General features: G+C 52.3%; 3 protein-coding genes across 3 annotated transcripts in view; all 3 read right to left on the bottom strand.

Moving 5' to 3' along the window:
* LOC142501326 (testis-specific serine/threonine-protein kinase 6-like) overlaps nucleotides 1–15,503 on the bottom strand; it is a 24,660-nt gene extending 9,157 nt beyond the window's left edge. Inside the window, exon 1 of the mRNA XM_075611111.1 lies at nucleotides 14,929–15,503. The gene's annotated coding sequence lies outside the window, so the exon portion shown is untranslated. The remainder of the gene's footprint in view (nucleotides 1–14,928) is intronic.
* LOC142501328 (testis-specific serine/threonine-protein kinase 6-like) lies at nucleotides 12,598–19,741 on the bottom strand. Its single transcript, XM_075611113.1, has 3 exons — nucleotides 19,168–19,741; nucleotides 14,237–14,953; nucleotides 12,598–13,133 (listed from the first exon to the last, which is right to left on the bottom strand). Exons 2-3 carry the CDS (start codon nucleotides 14,777–14,779, stop codon nucleotides 12,864–12,866), a joined length of 813 nt encoding a protein of 270 aa, XP_075467228.1. The 5' UTR covers nucleotides 14,780–14,953; nucleotides 19,168–19,741; the 3' UTR covers nucleotides 12,598–12,863.
* On the bottom strand, nucleotides 16,834–19,169 carry LOC142501327 (testis-specific serine/threonine-protein kinase 6-like). Its single transcript, XM_075611112.1, has 2 exons — nucleotides 18,477–19,169; nucleotides 16,834–17,367 (listed from the first exon to the last, which is right to left on the bottom strand). The coding sequence occupies exons 1-2, from the start codon at nucleotides 19,041–19,043 to the stop codon at nucleotides 17,098–17,100; spliced, it is 837 nt and encodes a 278-aa protein (XP_075467227.1). The 5' UTR covers nucleotides 19,044–19,169; the 3' UTR covers nucleotides 16,834–17,097.

Below are 19,741 nucleotides of genomic sequence, written 5' to 3'. Positions count from 1 at the left end.
ATAAGCAGGCCCAGTAGTGCAAGCATTACTAACTTCCAGTCAACTACCTTTTTCCCACAGAAGATCGATGTCTTAAGGTCTCTTTAGTTAAGTTCATTTTGAAGTTTCTGTCCCCCGAATCATGGATGTGTCTCCACAGCTATCTACAAACTGCATAAAAAGATACATTCTGTACATAATATTCCTCCCATTTAAGGGAACACCAGAAGTTGGTGGTGAATGCATAAAGCAAAGGAATAATTCATGAACTGTGTTTTGTTAGTTAAAAAAAAAACTGTTTTAAAGAACACATTGTTCTGCCTACTCTCATTTATTCTTCATAACACATTGTAAACTGTAACGCAACCCCTTTCCCAATGTTAGTGTCATTTGTGGTTTATAATATTGCTCTTCCACCAGCATTTGTGTTTACAAAATGTCATTAAATGCCATAAAGCAGAATTGCAACCAACAAACAAAAAATACAGACATCAGCCTGGTAGCACATGATGGAGCACAAGTCATCACAGCAAGGCTGGGGGAGGCTGGGATTTGAATTAAATACAGTAGTGCTTGCAACAGAAACAAAATATATCCAAAATATGAAAACTAGCTGGTATTGGAAAATGTGTGAGACAAGTGTTCATTGTCTGCCAACAGTCTTTATTTAATTCCTTCAGGGTATAACCTAATGCGGCTACTAGTTATAGGGGCGTATTCTGTAAGGTGTGACAGTGCAAATAACGTGCAATTATATGAAAAGTCCCATTGACTTGTGGTGGTGGAGGACCTAAAAGTCAAATAAATTAGGGAGCATGTGCTGAAAAATGAACATACCTGAAGTACCATGGGAAATATGCTAATGTCGATACAAAGTATATTTAAATGAGTCACACATCCTAAAATATATCCTGAAGATCAATCAGTTTAAAAACCCGTGTGATGAAAGGGGTACCAGTGTCAGACCCAACAAGATTAGAACCCACAATACTGCCATTCAGGGCAGCAGCTCTATCATTGAAATAACCCAGATGTTGGGAAATGCCACTATCTCAGGTGTCTCAGGTGTCTCAGGTGTCTCAGGTGTCTCAGGTGTCTCAGGTGTCTCAGGTGTCTCAGGTGTCTCAGGTGTCTCAGGTGTCTCAGGTATCTCAGGAATGCTAATTTTTTTGCAAAAGGAACATTGAACTGGGAACCAGAAAGTGGAAATTGTCTGCTTTTAAAGCACTACATTCCCCCATTTTTTAATATGTAAAGCATATGCCAATGTATAATTCTACATTCTTACCTAAACTGCCAATCGTTTGGTGCTCCTGTTATAATTCTGTAACAATATTGATGGTGTACGTAACATAATGGCCGCCTTTCACTTTAAATCAATCCTTCAGTCAGTGTAACGCAGCATCTACAATGTATCCTTATATTACTAATTATAGGCTAAAGCAGTAAAATTCAGGGCATTATTGAAAACCCTGCTCTCTGATTGGTTAAAATTCCTGGCATTATCCAATCAGTAATGCCCGGAATTTAGCAGCTTGCAATGTGCAGTTTTCAATGGGTTTATTTCCAGCCAATCAGCTTTCAGAACAGCTGAGACAGGACAGGGGATTGGTTTGCATGAAGTAAACTCTCTGAGAGAGGGCAGGGGATTGGTCAGGACGTATCATCCCCGGGTTGACTCCTCCCCCTCCCGAGCTGACAGATTTTCTGAGCAGATTCAGTTGATTTTTTTGGGGGTTGGGGGGGGTGTCTGCAAAGAAGTAAGTGGCTGTCTGCAATTTCTTTGTGGCTGCAGTTTGTGTGTGAGTGTGTGCTGTTGTGTTGTAGATCTGTGTAGAAGTGCTGTGTGTGTGTGTGTATAGAGCTCCAGTGTGTGTGTGTGTGTCAGTGTCAGCAGCAGTATTTATGGGTGTAGCATGTGTGTGTAGCAGCAGTTTGTGTGTGTGTGTGTGTGTGTGACACTGTGTGTGTGTGTGTGTGTGTGGGACACTGTGTGTGTGTGTGTGTGTGTGTGTGTGTGTGTGTGTGTGTGTGTGTGTGTGTGTGGGACACTGTGTGTGTGTGTTACACTGTGTGTGTGTGAGAGACACTGTGTGTGAGTGTGTGCCCCCCCTCCTGGCTACTGCCCCCCCCTCCTGTCCACTGCCCCCCTCCTGTCCACTGTCCCCCCCCTCCAGTCCACTGGCCCCCCCTCCAGTCCACTGTCCCCCCCCCTCCAGTCCACTGTCCCCCCCCCTCCAGTCCACTGTCCCCCCCCCTCCAGTCCACTGTCCCCCCCTCCAGTCCACTGTCCCCCCCCTCCCGTCCACTGTCCCCCCCCTCCCGTCCACTGTTCCCCCCTCCCGTCCACTGTCCCCCCCCTCCCGTCCACTGTCCCCCCCCTCCCGTCCACTGTCCCCCCCCCTTCCCGTCCACTGTCCCCCCCCCTTCCCGTCCACTGTCCCCCCCCCTCCCGTCCACTGTCCCCCCCCCTCCCGTCCACTGTCCCCCCCCCTCCCGTCCACTGTCCCCCCCTCCCGTCCACTGTCCCCCTCCTCCCGTCCACTGTCCCCCCCTCCCGTCCACTGTCCCCCCCTCCCGTCCACTGTCCCCCCCCTCCCGTCCACTGTCCCCCCCCTCCCGTCCACTGCCCCCCCCCTCCCGTCCACTGTCCCCCCCCTCCCGTCCACTGTCCCCCCCCTCCCGTCCACTGTCCCCCCCCTCCCGTCCACTGTCCCCCCCCTCCCGTCCACTGTCCCCCCCCCCCTCCCGTCCACTGTCCCCCCCCTCCCGTCCACTGTCCCCCCCCTCCCGTCCACTGTCCCCCCCCCTCCCGTCCACTGTCCCCCCCCTCCCGTCCACTGTCCCCCCCCTCCCGTCCACTGCCCCCCCCCTCCCGTCCACTGCCCCCCCCCCCTCCCGTCCACTGTCCCCCCCCCCCTCCCGTCCACTGTCCCCCCCCCCTCCCGTCCACTGTCCCCCCTCCCGTCCACTGTCCCCCCCCCCTCCCGTCCACTGTCCCCCCTCCCGTCCACTGTCCCCCCCTCCCGTCCACTGTCCCCCCCCTCCCGTCCACTGTCCCCCCCCTCCCGTCCACTGTCCCTCCCCTCCCGTCCACTGTCCCTCCCCTCCCGTCCACTGTCCCCCCCCCTCCCGTCCACTGTCCCCCCCCTCCCGTCCACTGTCCCTCCCCTCCCGTCCACTGTCCCTCCCCCCTCCCCTCCTCCTGGCCACTGTCCCTCCCCCCCTCCTGGCCAGTCCCTCCCCCCCTCCTGGCCACGGTCTCTCCCCCCCTCCTGGCCACGGTCCCTCCCCCCCTCCTGGCCACTGTCCCTCCCCCCTCCCCTCCTCCTGGCCACTGTCCCTCCCCCCTCCCCTCCTCCTGGCCACTGTCCCTCCCCCCTCCCCTCCTCCTGGCCACTGTCCCTCCCCCCTCCCCTCCTCCTGGCCACTGTCCCTCCCCCCTCCCCTCCTCCTGGCCACTGTCCCTCCCCCCTCCCCTCCTCCTGGCCACTGTCCCTCCCCCCTCCCTCCTCCTGGCCACTGTCCCTCCCCCCTCCCCTCCTCCTGGCCACTGTCCCTCCCCCCTCCCCTCCTCCTGGCCACTGTCCCTCCCCCCTCCCCTCCTCCTGGCCACTGTCCCTCCCCCCTCCCCTCCTCCTGGCCACTGTCCCTCCCCCCTCCCCTCCTCCTGGCCACTGTCCCTCCCCCCTCCCCTCCTCCTGGCCACTGTCCCTCCCCCCTCCCCTCCTCCTGGCCACTGTCCCTCCCCCCTCCCCTCCTCCTGGCCACTGTCCCTCCCCCCTCCCCTCCTCCTGGCCACTGTCCCTCCCCCCTCCCCTCCTCCTGGCCACTGTCCCTCCCCCCTCCCCTCCTCCTGGCCACTGTCCCTCCCCCCTCCCCTCCTCCTGGCCACTGTCCCTCCCCCCTCCCCTCCTCCTGGCCACTGTCCCTCCCCCCTCCCCTCCTCCTGGCCACTGTCCCTCCCCTCCTCCTGGCCACTGTCCCTCCCCCTCCCCTCCTCCTGGCCACTGTCCCTCCCCCTCCCCTCCTCCTGGCCACTGTCCCTCCCCCCTCCCCTCCTCCTGGCCACTGTCCCTCCCCCCTCCCCTCCTCCTGGCCACTGTCCCTCCCCCCTCCCCTCCTCCTGGCCACTGTCCCTCCCCCCTCCCCTCCTCCTGGCCACTGTCCCTCCCCCCTCCCCTCCTCCTGGCCACTGTCCCTCCCCCCTCCCCTCCTCCTGGCCACTGTCCCTCCCCCCTCCCCTCCTCCTGGCCACTGTCCCTCCCCCCTCCCCTCCTCCTGGCCACTGTCCCTCCCCCCTCCCCTCCTCCTGGCCACTGTCCCTCCCCCCTCCCCTCCTCCTGGCCACTGTCCCTCCCCCCTCCCCTCCTCCTGGCCACTGTCCCTCCCCCCTCCCCTCCTCCTGGCCACTGTCCCTCCCCCCTCCCCTCCTCCTGGCCACTGTCCCTCCCCCCTCCCCTCCTCCTGGCCACTGTCCCTCCCCCCTCCCCTCCTCCTGGCCACTGTCCCTCCCCCCTCCCCTCCTCCTGGCCACTGTCCCTCCCCCCTCCCCTCCTCCTGGCCACTGTCCCTCCCCCCTCCCCTCCTCCTGGCCACTGTCCCTCCCCCCTCCCCTCCTCCTGGCCACTGTCCCTCCCCCCTCCCCTCCTCCTGGCCACTGTCCCTCCCCCCTCCCCTCCTCCTGGCCACTGTCCCTCCCCCCTCCCCTCCTCCTGGCCACTGTCCCTCCCCCCTCCCCTCCTCCTGGCCACTGTCCCTCCCCCCTCCCCTCCTCCTGGCCACTGTCCCTCCCCCCTCCCCTCCTCCTGGCCACTGTCCCTCCCCCCTCCCCTCCTCCTGGCCACTGTCCCTCCCCCCTCCCCTCCTCCTGGCCACTGTCCCTCCCCCCTCCCCTCCTCCTGGCCACTGTCCCTCCCCCCTCCCCTCCTCCTGGCCACTGTCCCTCCCCCCTCCCCTCCTCCTGGCCACTGTCCCTCCCCCCTCCCCTCCTCCTGGCCACTGTCCCTCCCCCCTCCCCTCCTCCTGGCCACTGTCCCTCCCCCTCCCCTCCTCCTGGCCACTGTCCCTCCCCCCTCCCCTCCTCCTGGCCACTGTCCCTCCCCCCTCCCCTCCTCCTGGCCACTGTCCCTCCCCCCTCCCCTCCTCCTGGCCACTGTCCCTCCCCCCTCCCCTCCTCCTGGCCACTGTCCCTCCCCCCTCCCCTCCTCCTGGCCACTGTCCCTCCCCCCTCCCCTCCTCCTGGCCACTGTCCCTCCCCCCTCCCCTCCTCCTGGCCACTGTCCCTCCCCCCTCCCCTCCTCCTGGCCACTGTCCCTCCCCCTCCCCTCCTCCTGGCCACTGTCCCTCCCCCCTCCCCTCCTCCTGGCCACTGTCCCTCCCCCCTCCCCTCCTCCTGGCCACTGTCCCTCCCCCCTCCCCTCCTCCTGGCCACTGTCCCTCCCCCCTCCCCTCCTCCTGGCCACTGTCCCTCCCCCCTCCCCTCCTCCTGGCCACTGTCCCTCCCCCCTCCCCTCCTCCTGGCCACTGTCCCTCCCCCCTCCCCTCCTCCTGGCCACTGTCCCTCCCCCCTCCCCTCCTCCTGGCCACTGTCCCTCCCCCCTCCCCTCCTCCTGGCCACTGTCCCTCCCCCCTCCCCTCCTCCTGGCCACTGTCCCTCCCCCCTCCCCTCCTCCTGGCCACTGTCCCTCCCCCCTCCCCTCCTCCTGGCCACTGTCCCTCCCCCTCCCCTCCTCCTGGCCACTGTCCCTCCCCCCTCCCCTCCTCCTGGCCACTGTCCCTCCCCCCTCCCCTCCTCCTGGCCACTGTCCCTCCCCCCTCCCCTCCTCCTGGCCACTGTCCCTCCCCCCTCCCCTCCTCCTGGCCACTGTCCCTCCCCCCTCCCCTCCTCCTGGCCACTGTCCCTCCCCCCTCCCCTCCTCCTGGCCACTGTCCCTCCCCCCTCCCCTCCTCCTGGCCACTGTCCCTCCCCCCTCCCCTCCTCCTGGCCACTGTCCCTCCCCCTCCCCTCCTCCTGGCCACTGTCCCTCCCCCCTCCCCTCCTCCTGGCCACTGTCCCTCCCCCCTCCCCTCCTCCTGGCCACTGTCCCTCCCCCCTCCCCTCCTCCTGGCCACTGTCCCTCCCCCCTCCCCTCCTCCTGGCCACTGTCCCTCCCCCCTCCCCTCCTCCTGGCCACTGTCCCTCCCCCCTCCCCTCCTCCTGGCCACTGTCCCTCCCCCCTCCCCTCCTCCTGGCCACTGTCCCTCCCCCCTCCCCTCCTCCTGGCCACTGTCCCTCCCCCCTCCCCTCCTCCTGGCCACTGTCCCTCCCCCCTCCCCTCCTCCTGGCCACTGTCCCTCCCCCCTCCCCTCCTCCTGGCCACTGTCCCTCCCCCCTCCCCTCCTCCTGGCCACTGTCCCTCCCCCCTCCCCTCCTCCTGGCCACTGTCCCTCCCCCCTCCCCTCCTCCTGGCCACTGTCCCTCCCCCCTCCTATATATAACACAGACACACACAGACACACACAGACACACACAGACACACACAGACACACACAGACACACACAGACACACACAGACACACACAGACACACACAGACACACACAGACACACACAGACACACACAGACACACACAGACACACACAGACACGAGGAGGAGCCAGAGAGGACGGAGTGACAGTGTCATTCAGTGAGCACTGAGCACCGTGGCATCGCAATGCAGGGCAGGGCAGGAACCGGTGAGTGACCGGTAGCTGGCTGTAATGGAGACAAAGAAAGTCAAGGAGGACTTGACTTCCGAATTGGGGGTACTTGGGAGCACTCGTGTGTCTGTGCGCGCGCAGCACCCTCCACCACAGCCATCCTATCCTCTGCCGCCCGGCTCCTGTCATTGACGTCAGCGCAGCACTGCTCACTGCCGTCCAGACCACCCGCCCACCCAGAGATTTCAGGGACAAACCCGTACCCCGGAGAAAGGGGTGCCAAACCCGAAGTCTCCGAGTGAAACCCGGAGAGGTGGCAACCCCGCTCCTATGTAACAGGCGTAGGAAGTTCTTCCCTGTGTCTTTCTTTGCAGGTTACAGCATGTTTGCTTTGGGTGCTGGAGTTCTGCTGTTTGGATACTGGAGCATTTCCCGCTGGAACAGAGAGAGAAGGTGACCATCAGTGTATTAATCCCTCTTCTCTGCTCCTGAATCTCTGTTTCACACACCTCTACTGCTCTGTCCCACCTGAAATCTGGATCCCTCTATCTGGCCCCCACCTTTACAATGAAGCATTTCTATAGTGCAGTAACGTAACCTCATAAGCCTCCTCATACACACTTTCCCTCTTCACCTTGCCCCATACACCATGTACCCGTCTCCCAACTCCTCCATTAGATTGTGAGCTCTTCTGAGCAGTGGCTCCTATTCCCCCAATTTTCACTTCTCTATTTTACACGTAACCTCTTTAGTGTGAGGGGGACCAGCAGTGCACAATATACAGCTCGCCCCTCAAGCACTGAAAGTGTTGGTACAGTACATAAAACTATAGCTAACTTGGAACAGGGAAGAACAATCCATTTAGGGATATCTTCTAGGTCAGCGTCTCCCAACCTTTTTTTACACTGTGCCCTGCTAGAAAATATTTGTTCTCCTAGCCCCTAATTAATCACTTATTGCCGCCTCATCAGACTATTAACAAAACTGTGTGACAGATCCCAGGCAGTATAGTGTATAAAGCTTGTGGGGACACACGGTTAATAAGGCCCCAAACTGCCCCTCACTGTGTGCAGACAGCATGGGTGGAATCGCTGCAGGAGATTCCAAAGTCTTACCCCACAATGTCTTGCTGCTGTGGTGCAAAGCATTGTGGGGAGTGACTTTGGAAGCTCCTGCTCTGACAGCTATACCTCCCACGCTACGGTGCAGTTTGGGGTCTTACTAAGTGCGCAGTCCCCAAACGGGCTCAGGAACCCACTATACTGCCTGAAATCTGCCATTACATAGATTTTTGGGGGGAACCCCTTGGAGACTCCTCACAAATCCCTAAGGGTTCCAGAACCACCTGCTGTGAATCTCTGCCCTGTGTTATCTCTGTAAAGATCTATGTACAGAGATGATGCTATAGAGAAATGCTCAGCACTTTGGCTTTGTCTCCCAGACGGATGCAGATTGAAGATTTGGAGACGCGTATTGCCCTTCTCCCCCTCCTACAGGCAGAGGCAGACAGGCGGTAAGTACCTCACCTTCACCCCATTATATTTTATGATCGGGTATTGAAACCGGAAGCATGTTAAATACTCGGTCCCCATAGCAAGCAGGGGAGGTGGGAGAATGTTTAAATAACTTCCCAAAGTAATCGGCTTTCTGAGCGATGAAATCCCCCTTAAAGTAACTGTTTCACTTGTGCAAATGAATGTTTTGCTGTTCTCTAGGAACACTGGATTTATACAGTTCCGCTACCTGTGTTTATCTGTTTTCACTAATGATGGCTTAATAATTACTTTGCAAATAAAGAACAGCGCAAAAAGAACAGTTTACCTGAGGCTTTGGATGCTGGCAAAGTTCTATCAGCAGAAAACACTAGATACAGATTGAAAAAACCCTCCCAACCTTTTTGTTTTCTATGGAAATATTAGATGTGTTAAAAATGTCTGTTTGTATTTTATACAATCGGCTACTTTTAACCCATTACGCGTCACTTTTCTTAGTTCACTATTTGTCCTAGAAGGGACTGACCTTCTTAAAGGAGCAGTGCAACTTGTATTGTATTGTATGTCTTTATTTATATAGCGCCATTAATGTACATAGCGCTTCACAGCAGCAACTTAACTGGTCAAACACCATAGTATGGAAAGAATAGCCCTAGATAGCAGGAAATCCTTGTTTAAGGGCTACAAAAACCTATTCTGAAGGGGAATAGGAGAGAATGCCCCTTTTAACCCCTTCTCAGCCACGGGAGCAATGATCGCACTGACCCGTGTCCTTTTTCCTACACAGAGTATTACGGCTGTTGCGGGAGAACTTGGAGGAAGAGGCTATTATAATGAAAGATGTCCCAGGGTGGAAGGTGAGATGTTTGCTCTGGGCCCCTCTTAGCTCTGGTATAACACAAAGAAACCGCACTCCTGAGATTGGAATTACTGCCACGGGTGCACACAAGAACCTAGATAAACCATCGGTGGCCAACTCAACTCAGGCAGTGAAGGTGTCTCTTGTATGTATATTGTTATTGGTGTAGCTCTGGCAATGTACAGAGCGCTTCGCAGCAGTAATAGACGCAACAAAATAAGGAGACCTAATGGCCCGTCATTGACTGAGCCACCCGTCCTGAAGCAGGGATATCCTTGACACCTGACCCGTTGGTGACCCTTGAGTGCTGGAGTTGGCCACTGCTGGATAAGCAGTCTGTGTGGCATATCAATAAGAAAGGTTGAGGGCACTCGTGTGGACTTGTGTAAAGATATATTTATTCCTAAAAATGGTCGTGGCCTGGTGGAACGAGATCGAATCTGTGGAACAATACAGTCTGCGCTTTATATTCCTGCGAGTGGATCATGGTGCTACTCTTGTGGCTCATATTCTATGTTTGCCATTGGCCATTGCGGACTTATACCATAAGCGCATTGCTCACGTGGAACGTAACAATACTCTTTGGACTCTGGAGACTTATTTGCAAATACTTACTTTTCTATGATAACCATAGGTATGGGGTTCATATCCCCCACCCCCCACTTTCCTCACTTTGATACATTTCTTGAAGTATTATTGACTTCCTATAATGCCTACATTAAGTTTGTGTGATACTGTCACCTATGTCCCCTGTTTTTCTAATAATCTACAAAAAAAAAAATATATAGTATTTTTAACCCTTATTGTTTTTGGCATCGTCCCTCTTCAAAAAGCAATATTTAATAATTTGATCTTAATACGAATTATGTTTCCGTTTTCTTCACAAAATCCGTTAGAATGGCTTACTTGGCTGATACTGTTGCCCATTATGATCCTGTTACTTTTCTCTCTCCCTTTTTAGAAGGTCTGCGATAGAATATCAAATAGATATTTTTTTTCTGTGTCTTCTTATCCCTTGAGGGTTATTCTCTGTGCTTTGCCCAAATAAGGCCGCGATTATAGCGCGTGCGACAGCGCAAACACAATGCAGTAGCTCAAGAGAGCATGGGACCTCTGTATCCCCATCACTGATAGAACTAGCGGTTTCTATTTAATCTCACTGGCCAGAACTGCATTTCTATTTCTGAATAATATTAATAAATAACTAAGCCGACTTGCCTGCCTGTGCGTCTTTTGTGTCGCTGGTCTACCTGATCACATCCAAAATAAGTGTGGTTTTAATCTGTACGTAAATGTGTACAGATGCAGCAGAACTTTGCCTCCGGAGCAGCGGCTAAGAAAGCAGAAAGTTGCTTCTCCGGAGCAAGTGCGGCTGTGACATTGGCATGGGGGGGTCCAAGTTTTGGGGTCAGCCACGTTCATGCAGCTTGCTCCGTTGCCGGAGACAGTAAAGAGATATAGATATGTATCATGTAAAAATAAACAACCCGGTGCAAATGACCTAGGCCCAGGATGCCCTGTTATACTCTTCACTGCGCTCTTGTACGCATCCGCTCCAATGAACGTCCGGGAAGGAGGAAAGCCCTGGAGCACGCAGCTTTTACAAATAACATCTTCCAGCTTCATCAATTCATAGTTTTAAAAAAGAAAAATTAACTACCGATTTGTATAACGGAGACCGTAACATGGAGGTCAAAAATGGTAATGGCGGTTATCTCTTCCCAAGGTGCTTTTATTACGGCACAAAATGAGTGCAGCATTTCCTGGCAGGTGGTATACATGGGCCAGCCCTCGGTGTACGCGCAATGTACCTTACAAATATGCTCAATACAGTCAATTACAAATACGCACTTTGTTAAAAATCGGTAACTTCATCCCTGTAGTTAAAACCAATGCTATCCATTGCCTTCAATTCCAAAATCCCCAAGGATTCTTGTCGTAATCTTGGGTTCCTATCTCCACTTCTACACATTGGAAGAGCATATTCCCAGACTCCTACATTTTTAAATAAATCTGGATTACTTGAATGATCCCAAAAATGTCTCCGTTTAAATACGCTGTGCTAGAAGTTATATATATATAGTATTTTGTATATTTGTATTGTACATTTCAAATATGTATATTGTATAAATGTGTGACCTATTATTATACACCTGTTGCATATCATTTCTGTACACTGGTTTATCTATATGCAGGCTCTATACACATGCACCTGTGTATATAAAAACTATGTTCCTGTGCAGTAATGGGGGGGGGGGGGGGATATATACACCTGGAATAGCTGTTACTCTGTGTATGAAGTCATAGTGATGGCATAGTGGGGATAGCAGGCATCCATCTAATCATACACTGATCACCTGTCTTTGGATACACAGCAAGATGGGAAGGGAAGGAAGTTTAGATTTCTCACACTACGCTATGCAAAGGTATAGAAAGAAGTTCTAAATCGTTCAGCCTATGAAACCATGTTTGCATAGTACGGTATATAGCCGTCCTGTTTCATGCGAAAATAATTGGCTAAGGAGACCCTTTTTAATGCATCAAAGTGGTTGTCACAATACAATAATATATTTATTTTAACTATCTTCTTGTGAAAGTTCCCTTGAGTTTCATCCAAATCTGTAAATCCATTATCAAATTATACAATATGTCTGTCTCTGTGTCTCTCCTTTACCATTAGCCCTAAACATCCGACACTGAAACCAACCTAATAATTTTAGACATGGTGCTGTATGCCCACGTGATCTGTGTTTTGGCAATCCAGTTTGTGGGACCATTTTGCATTGAAGGGGTTAATTAGCATCTTGCTCTTATTTTACTAGAGTGTAGCAGTATTGACAAGCTGATTCCATGTTCTTGTGTGATTTATACTCCCCTTGCTGTCCCAAGTCTTAATCCCAGTGCACTCTGCATCTGAATGCACCTGCATTTGTAGTAATATGGACTTGACGAGCATCTTATCCGGTGGAGTAAAGTGGGCAATTTTTTTTGCAATAAATAGAAAACTATATATAGTGCACTGTAAGGCTGAGTCCCTGCTGGCGCTGAGCGCGTGGAGGTTACTTACATATACAGATATATGTAAGTCCCTGCTCGCACGGTGCTTGTGTGCGGGCACGCACGTGCTTGGTGCTAAGGTAAACAAAAAAATATACTTTCAAGCGTGCTCAATGCCCCCCGCGCACAGGCAAATGCCAGGACACCCGACGCGCATGCTTGGAGCGCACATGCTTAGCGCCAGCAGGGACTCCACCTAAAGGAAACGGACATGCAGGCTGCAACCCTATGCAAAAAAGAAATGATCTGGGATCTAAATTACAGTAAAGAAGCTTACTTTAAGGGCATGTAACAAATACGTTTTCTATCTAATCCTATGCAGTATTTCAGTCTGATTCACAATATTTCCATAATTAACATTTTTTTCTTGAACCCTAAACACAAAGTACCAGAATGCTGTTCCTGTAAATGCCCTCATAATATTGGGAATTGTGATGCAATCAAGACATACGCCATTCACAGTCCTTCTGTGGCAGGAGCCAGCATGGTAAGCATTGGGAACAAACAAGACGAGAGAAGTGAGGCAGAGAATCCAAGGGCGTTTATTAACATGAATGTGCTGGAATATCAAACGCTTTTCCTTGACTCCGTCACCCACCCCGCTCATCCTCTGTCTTCTGCCTCAAACATTCTCATCCCAGTTTATAATTTGCCAACCTTCAGCCATTTGGTTCTGACACTCATTTGTTTTTTCCTGTCCAATACAGTCCCTCACTTTCTTCTCTCCTTCCTACAGTCCCCATGGCCTCTCGCCTTCCTCTTTCCTGCCCCACCCTCCCATAGATGTTGGAGCCTCAGGTCTCCCACAGCCAGCTGTTCTTTGACACCACACTGATGTCTGGCCGCTCCTGAGGGCTGAAGTGCAGCAGTTCCTTTATGAGGCTCTGGCACTTGTCTTCCACAGGCACAGATGCTGGGTAGACCACCCCTCGCTGCTGGATATTGGGCAGTTTGCTGATGTTGGAGTCGTCAAAGGGCATGCAGCCGATGACCATGACATAAAGCACCACTCCCAGGCTCCATATGTCATACTTCTTAGGGTCGTATGGGATACCCAGAAGCACCTGTGGAAACAGCTCTATTTAATACAAGGATGGGACACAGGCCATTGGAATCCATTCAGTCAATTTTAAGTGCTACATTATTCTTAGCTAGTAATTATTGTTCTTTTGCATTATTTATTTGGCTGATGGCAGTGCACTTTGTGAAGCAGAAGGGGGGGGGGGAGTCTTGATCAACAATGCATCTATATGCAACCGAATACAACCCCTCTTATCACACAGATTGTAAAACACTCAAGCATCTAGTTATGCAGAGAAATAATAATGATTTTGTTTTTAGAATTGTTAATCACCGACTCACACATGCAACATGCCACTGCTATTAGGTCTAATGTAGTAATGGGTTGTTATAGGGTTGAATGTCATGCCTAATATTCACCCAAGCATTAGGTAAAGTTCTCTATACAGTCTCCGGTTTTTAGAATACCAAAGCATGGTCACATTCATAAGAAGGGACAGACTTTTGTCACTTGAGGGTCCACATTGCCCTACTTTTGTATGGATGTCACCCTGTTGTGGAATGGTCTGGATGGGACCCTTCTGTCTGTGTCACTCTGCAAGTTATGGTCACCCTTTGATGAGAGGCACAGACTCTATGGGCTGTAGGTATTTGCTCTGTGTCACTTTAGAGTGGGAGGAAGAGAATCAATAGTCCTTTATCCTTTCGGCCTCTGTCACCCTGCAGTGATGACATAGTGATGGATCCCTTCTATGTCACTATTACCCAACTGCGAAAGGAACTAGATGTGGTTTATGGGTCCTCTTTTATAACACCCTGCATCTGGAGCACTAAAATAATCAGGTGATGTATTCTGTCTCCCAGCTGTGTAAGGGAGGGTCGCCAAGTGTCTTTGGTCCCTTTTATTTGTCACTGGAAAAGGGTGTGTACACATGAAATGACATGGACTTCCCCTTCTCCACTATGCTGGTGATTCACTAAGGTTGGCCCCCCTTCTTGTCACTGTCACCCTTCTGCAGTGAGCTTCTTATGGGTGCAGTCACCATGTCTCTGTATGATGAAAGGGACTCAATGGTTCATTGCCAATAAACCCCTCCACCCCCCTACTGTTGTCTTTCCCCTGCCTCAAGCATAATCCCAGACTCACCTCAGGCGGAGCATAGGCAGCAGAGCCGCAGTAGGTAGTACACATTTCCGGGTAGCCCTGCGTCTTTCTCCCGAAGCCAAAGTCCGTGAGTTTAACACAGTGATTGTCGGTGAGCAGTACGTTCTCGCACTTTAGATCCCGGTGAACCAGATGGTGCTCATGCAAGTACCGCACGGCACTGACTATCTGCCCAAAGAGTCGGCGGGCATGGGGCGCTGCTACCCGCCCTGCCTGCTGAACCAGCTGCAGAAGGTCTGTGCCACATAGCTCCATGACGATGAAGTGCAACCCATTGTTGACCTCTATGAACTCGAAGACGTGCACCACATGGGGGTGGCGAATGCCCCTCAGGATGGCCAGCTCTCGTGGGAGGAACTTGCTGACAACGTCCGGAGGTGTCAGTCTCTGGTCCAGTACCTTGATGGCCACACTGCCCTTGTACTTCTTGGAAGTGGCCACTTTGACTTTGGAGTAGGTGCCCTCCCCAATGGTGCGGCCTACCTTGTAGCCCAGGTCCCTCAGGAGCGAGTCAGCTGAAGACATGATGCTGGGACAGGGCCCATGGCATGCCTGTGACCCAGCCCAGGGTCACGCTCACTGGTGGGTTGTAGCCTTTCCTCCCCCCTTTTCCTCTTTGGTTGCCGCCTTCCTCAGTAAGGGAGGAAGGGAAAGGAGGGTTGGGGTTCTAGAGCCTCCCTCTTCCTCACACCAGGGAGCCTCCCTCGTTTACCTCTGTCTTATGAGCTCTGCAGAGTTTCTCTTCTGTACACTAGAGTCTAGGTAATGTTCTTAGTATCCCTCCATGCAGGAAGATTGTCTGATGTCCTCCATTCCTTCCTCTTCAACCTTGGGGGCTAGAAGCCTTCCTCTGGAACCCACCTCACCCTGGAGGTATAAAGGCAGTTGGGGAGGCTTTCTTCTATCTGTACTTCCTGAAGTCTCTTTCCACTTGTCTTCTTTAGGGAAGTGGGGGAGGGAGGGGGGGGAGAGCTAGACTCTTCTCTTTTCCCCCTCCCCCCCCCCACTTTTCCCAGCCTGTCACTCCTACAGATCCTCAGCCTGTCAACTTGCTCACAGTCTTGTAGTCTCTATGAATCCCCTTCTCTTCACTCTTTACCCAAGGGCAGCCTTCACCCGATCTCTCCTCTTTCCTCTCTCCACTCCCCCCCCCTCAATATTGTATCTGTTTTTGTTCTCTTCACCCACATCCCCCTCTCAGGGTCCTGGGCAGCACTGGGCTACCTCCCCCAATCAAAGCTGGGCCAGGTAACAATCTGCTCATTTGTGAAGTTGTGTTGTGGGGGTTGTCATGGTTTCCTGGGGAGGGAGGGGGCCACCCCCCAACTACAGCACCCCAGCTACACGTACCCCCCCCCTATATGTATGTAATAGGACACCTTATAGCAGAGGTGGTCATCTCCAGGCCTCAGGGGCCCCCAGGGTGAGGTTTTCAAGATATCTCTGCTTCAGCACAGATGACAGAATCAGTGGCTCCATCATTCTGGCTGAAGCAGGGACATTCTGAAAAACTGACCTGTTGGTGGCCCTTGAGGACTGGAGCTAGGTGCCCCTGGCTAGGTAGTCAGGAAGGACATGGGCCCAACATTATCTATCACCGTTGCCAGGGTATTGCATGTCCCAAACATTGTTTCCATATCATCTTTCCCAAGAACTAATACCAGACCGTACCAAATATGTATATCTCTTTGTGATACCTTGAGCTCTCTATTTTATTAATTGATCTCACTCAATCACACAATCACACAGTGTCACAATTACAATATGGGCATGTATTAACAATATAGCCTAATCCATTGATGCACACACGTGTGCCATGTATGACCTATGTGAAACTAGATTATTACAACACACTTATATTGGAGTATGTGTATGGTACATGTCTATATTTGTATTTATACAGCCCATGTCAAGTAGCCCGTTTAAGTCATATGAGTAGCACCGTGGCTAATACTATACAAGATACATAAAGCTTGGCCCCCTGCAGACGCACTTACCAGAACGCTCTCCTACTGTCTCTGTACGTTCTCCCTACCAATTAGATTGTAAGCTCTTCGGAGCAGGGACCCCTCTTCCGAAATGTTACTTTTATGTCTGAAGCACTTATTCCCATGATCTGTTATTTATATGATTGTCACGTGTATTACTACTGTGAAGCGCTATGTACATTAATGGCGCTATATAAATAAAGACATACATACATATAGCAGCAACAATTTACACAGCACTTTGCAAAGAGACCATACAACACAGGGGACTTCTTAGGCTGCAACCCTATGCAAAAAAGAAATGATCTGGGATCTAAATTACAGTAAAGAAGCTTACTTTAAGGGCATGTAACAAATACGTTTTCTATCTAATCCTATGCAGTATTTCAGTCTGATTCACAATATTTCCATAATTAACATTTTTTTCTTGAACCCTAAACACAAAGTACCAGAATGCTGTTCCTGTAAAATGCCCTCATAATATTGGGAATTGTGATGCAATCAAGACATGCGCCATTCACAGTCCTTCTGTGGCAGGAGCCAGCATGGTAAGCATTGGGAACAAACAAGACGAGAGAAGTGAGGCAGAGAATCCAAGGGCGTTTATTAACATGAATGTGCTGGAATATCAAACGCTTTTCCTTGACTCCGTCACCCACCCCGCTCATCCTCTGTCTTCTGCCTCAAACATTCTCATCCCAGTTTATAATTTGCCAACCTTCAGCCATTTGGTTCTGACATTCATTTGTTTTTTCCTGTCCAATACAGTCCCTCACTTTCTTCTCTCCTTCCTACAGTCCCCATGGCCTCTCGCCTTCCTCTTTCCTGCCCCACCCTCCCATAGAGGTTGGAGCCTCAGGTCTCCCACAGCCAGCTGTTCTTTGACACCACACTGATGTCTGGCCGCTCCTGAGGGCTGAAGTGCAGCAGTTCCTTTATGAGGCTCTGGCACTTGTCTTCCACAGGCACAGATGCTGGGTAGACCACCCCTCGCTGCTGGATATTGGGCAGTTTGCTGATGTTGGAGTCGTCAAAGGGCATGCAGCCGGTGACCATGACATAAAGCACCACTCCCAGGCTCCATATGTCATACTTCTTAGGGTCGTATGGGATACCCAGAAGCACCTGTGGAAACAGCTCTATTTAATACAAGGATGGGACACAGGCCATTGGAATCCATTCAATCAATTTTAAGTGCTACATTATTCTTAGCTAGTAATTATTGTTCTTTTGCATTATTTCTTTGGCTGATGGCAGCGCACTTTGTGAAGCAGAAGGGGGGGGGGGGGGGAGTCTTGATCAACAATGCATCTATATGCAACCGAATACAACCCCTCTTATCACACAGATTGTAAAACACTCAAGCATCTAGTTATGGAGAGAAATAATAATGATTTTGTTTTTAGAATTGTTAATCACCGACTCACACATGCAACATGCCACTGCTATTAGGTCTAATGTAGTAATGGGTTGTTATAGGGTTGAATGTCATGCCTAATATTCACCCAAGCATTAGGTAAAGTTCTCTATACAGTCTCCGGTTTTTAGAATACCAAAGCATGGTCACCATTCATAAGAAGGGACAGACTTTTGTCACTTGAGGGTCCACATTGCCCTACTTTTGTATGGATGTCACCCTGTTGTGGAATGGTCTGGATGGGACCCTTCTGTCTGTGTCACTCTGCAAGTTATGGTCACCCTTTGATGAGAGGCACAGACTCTATGGGCTGTAGGTATCTGCTCTGTGTCACTTTAGAGTGGGAGGAAGAGAATCAATAGTCCTTTATCCTTTCGGCCTCTGTCACCCTGCAGTGATGACATAGTGATGGATCCCTTCTATGTCACTATTACCCAACTGCGAAAGGAACAAGATGTGGTTTATGGGTCCTCTTTTATAACACCCTGCATCTGGAGCGCTAAAATAATCAGGTGATGTATTCTGTCTCCCAGCTGTGTAAGGGATGGTCGCCAAGTGTCTTTGGTCCCTTTTATTTGTCACTGGAAAAGGGTGTGTACACATGAAATGACATGGACTTCCCCTTCTCCACTATGCTGGTGATTCACTAAGGTTGGCCCCCCTTCTTGTCACTGTCACCCTTCTGCAGAGTGAGCTTCTTATGGGTGCAGTCACCATGTCTCTGTATGATGGAAGGGACTCAATGGTTCATTGCCAATAACCCCTCCACCCCCCTACTGTTGTCTTTCCCCTGCCTCAAGGATAATCCCAGACTCACCTCAGGCGGAGCATAGGCAGCAGAGCCGCAGTAGGTAGTACACATTTCCGGGTAGCCCTGCGTCTTTCTCCCGAAGCCAAAGTCCGTGAGTTTAACACAGTGATTGTCGGTGAGCAGTACGTTCTCGCACTTTAGATCCCGGTGAACCAGATGGTGCTCATGCAAGTACCGCAGGGCACTGACTATCTGCCCAAAGAGTCGGCGGGCATGGGGCGCTGCTACTCGCCCTGCCCGCTGAACCAGCTGCAGAAGGTCTGTGCCACATAGCTCCATGACGATGAAGTGCAGCCCATTGTTGACCTCTATGAACTCGAAGACCTGCACCACATGGGGGTGGCGAATGCCCCTCAGGATGGCCAGCTCTCGCGGGAGGAACTTGCTGACAAAGTCCGGAGGTGCCAGTCTCGGGTCCAGTACCTTGATGGCCACACTGCCCTTGTACTTCTTGGAAGTGGCCACTTTGACTTTGGAGTAGGTGCCCTCCCCAATGGTGCGGCCTACCTTGTAGCCCAGGTCCCTCAGGAGCGAGTCAGCGGAAGACATGATGCTGGACAGGGCCCATGGCATGCCTGTGACCCAGCCCAGGGTCACGCTCACTGGTGGGTTGTAGCCTTTCCTCCCCCCTTTTCCTCTTTGGTTGCCGCCTTCCTCAGTAAGGGAGGAAGGGAAAGGAGGGTTGGGGTTCTAGAGCCTCCCTCTTCCTCACACCAGGGAGCCTCCCTCGTTTACCTCTGTCTTATGAGCTCTGCAGAGCTTCTCTTCTGTACACTAGAGTGTAGGTAATGTTCTTAGTATCCCTCCATGCAGGAAGATTGTCTGATGTCCTCCCTTCCTTCCTCTTCAACTTTGGGGTCTAGAAGCCTTCCTCTGGAACCCACCTCACCCTGGAGGTATAAAGGCAGTTGGGGAGGCTTTCTTCTACCTGTACTTCCTGAAGTCTCTTTCCACTTGTCTTCTTTAGGGAAGTGGGGAGGGAGGGGGGGGGAGAGCTAGACTCTTCTCTTTGCCCCCTCCTCCCCCCCCCCCCCCCCCCCACTTTTCCCAGCCTGTCACTCCTACAGATCCTCAGCCTGTCAACTTGCGCACAGTCTTGTAGTCTCTATGAATCCCCTTCTCTTCACTCTTTACCCAGGGGCAGCCTTCACTCGATCTCTCCTCTTTCCTCTCTCCACTCCCCCCCCCTCAATATTGTATCTGTTTTTGTTCTCTTCACCCACATCCCCCTCTCAGGGTCCTGGGCAGCACTGGGCTACCTCCCCCAATCA

This window comes from Ascaphus truei, chromosome 8 (genome assembly GCF_040206685.1).
Source record: "Ascaphus truei isolate aAscTru1 chromosome 8, aAscTru1.hap1, whole genome shotgun sequence".
NCBI lineage: Eukaryota > Metazoa > Chordata > Amphibia > Anura > Ascaphidae > Ascaphus > Ascaphus truei.
This window is presented reverse-complemented; position numbering and strand designations above follow the sequence as displayed.

What these genes read in the sequence shown, in the direction of transcription:
- LOC142501327 (XM_075611112.1), bottom strand. Translation starts at nt 19,043, where the DNA reads ATGCCATGGGCCCTGTCCAGCATCATGTCTTCCGCTGACTCGCTCCTG. An exon ending in CTGCCTATGCTCCGCCTGAG is followed by an intron (nt 17,368 to 18,476) that starts GTGAGTCTGGGA and finishes CTGTTTCCACAG; the next exon opens with GTGCTTCTGGGTATCCCATA.
- LOC142501328 (XM_075611113.1), bottom strand. Translation starts at nt 14,779, where the DNA reads ATGTCTTCAGCTGACTCGCTCCTGAGGGACCTGGGCTACAAGGTAGGC. An exon ending in CTGCCTATGCTCCGCCTGAG is followed by an intron (nt 13,134 to 14,236) that starts GTGAGTCTGGGA and finishes CTGTTTCCACAG; the next exon opens with GTGCTTCTGGGTATCCCATA.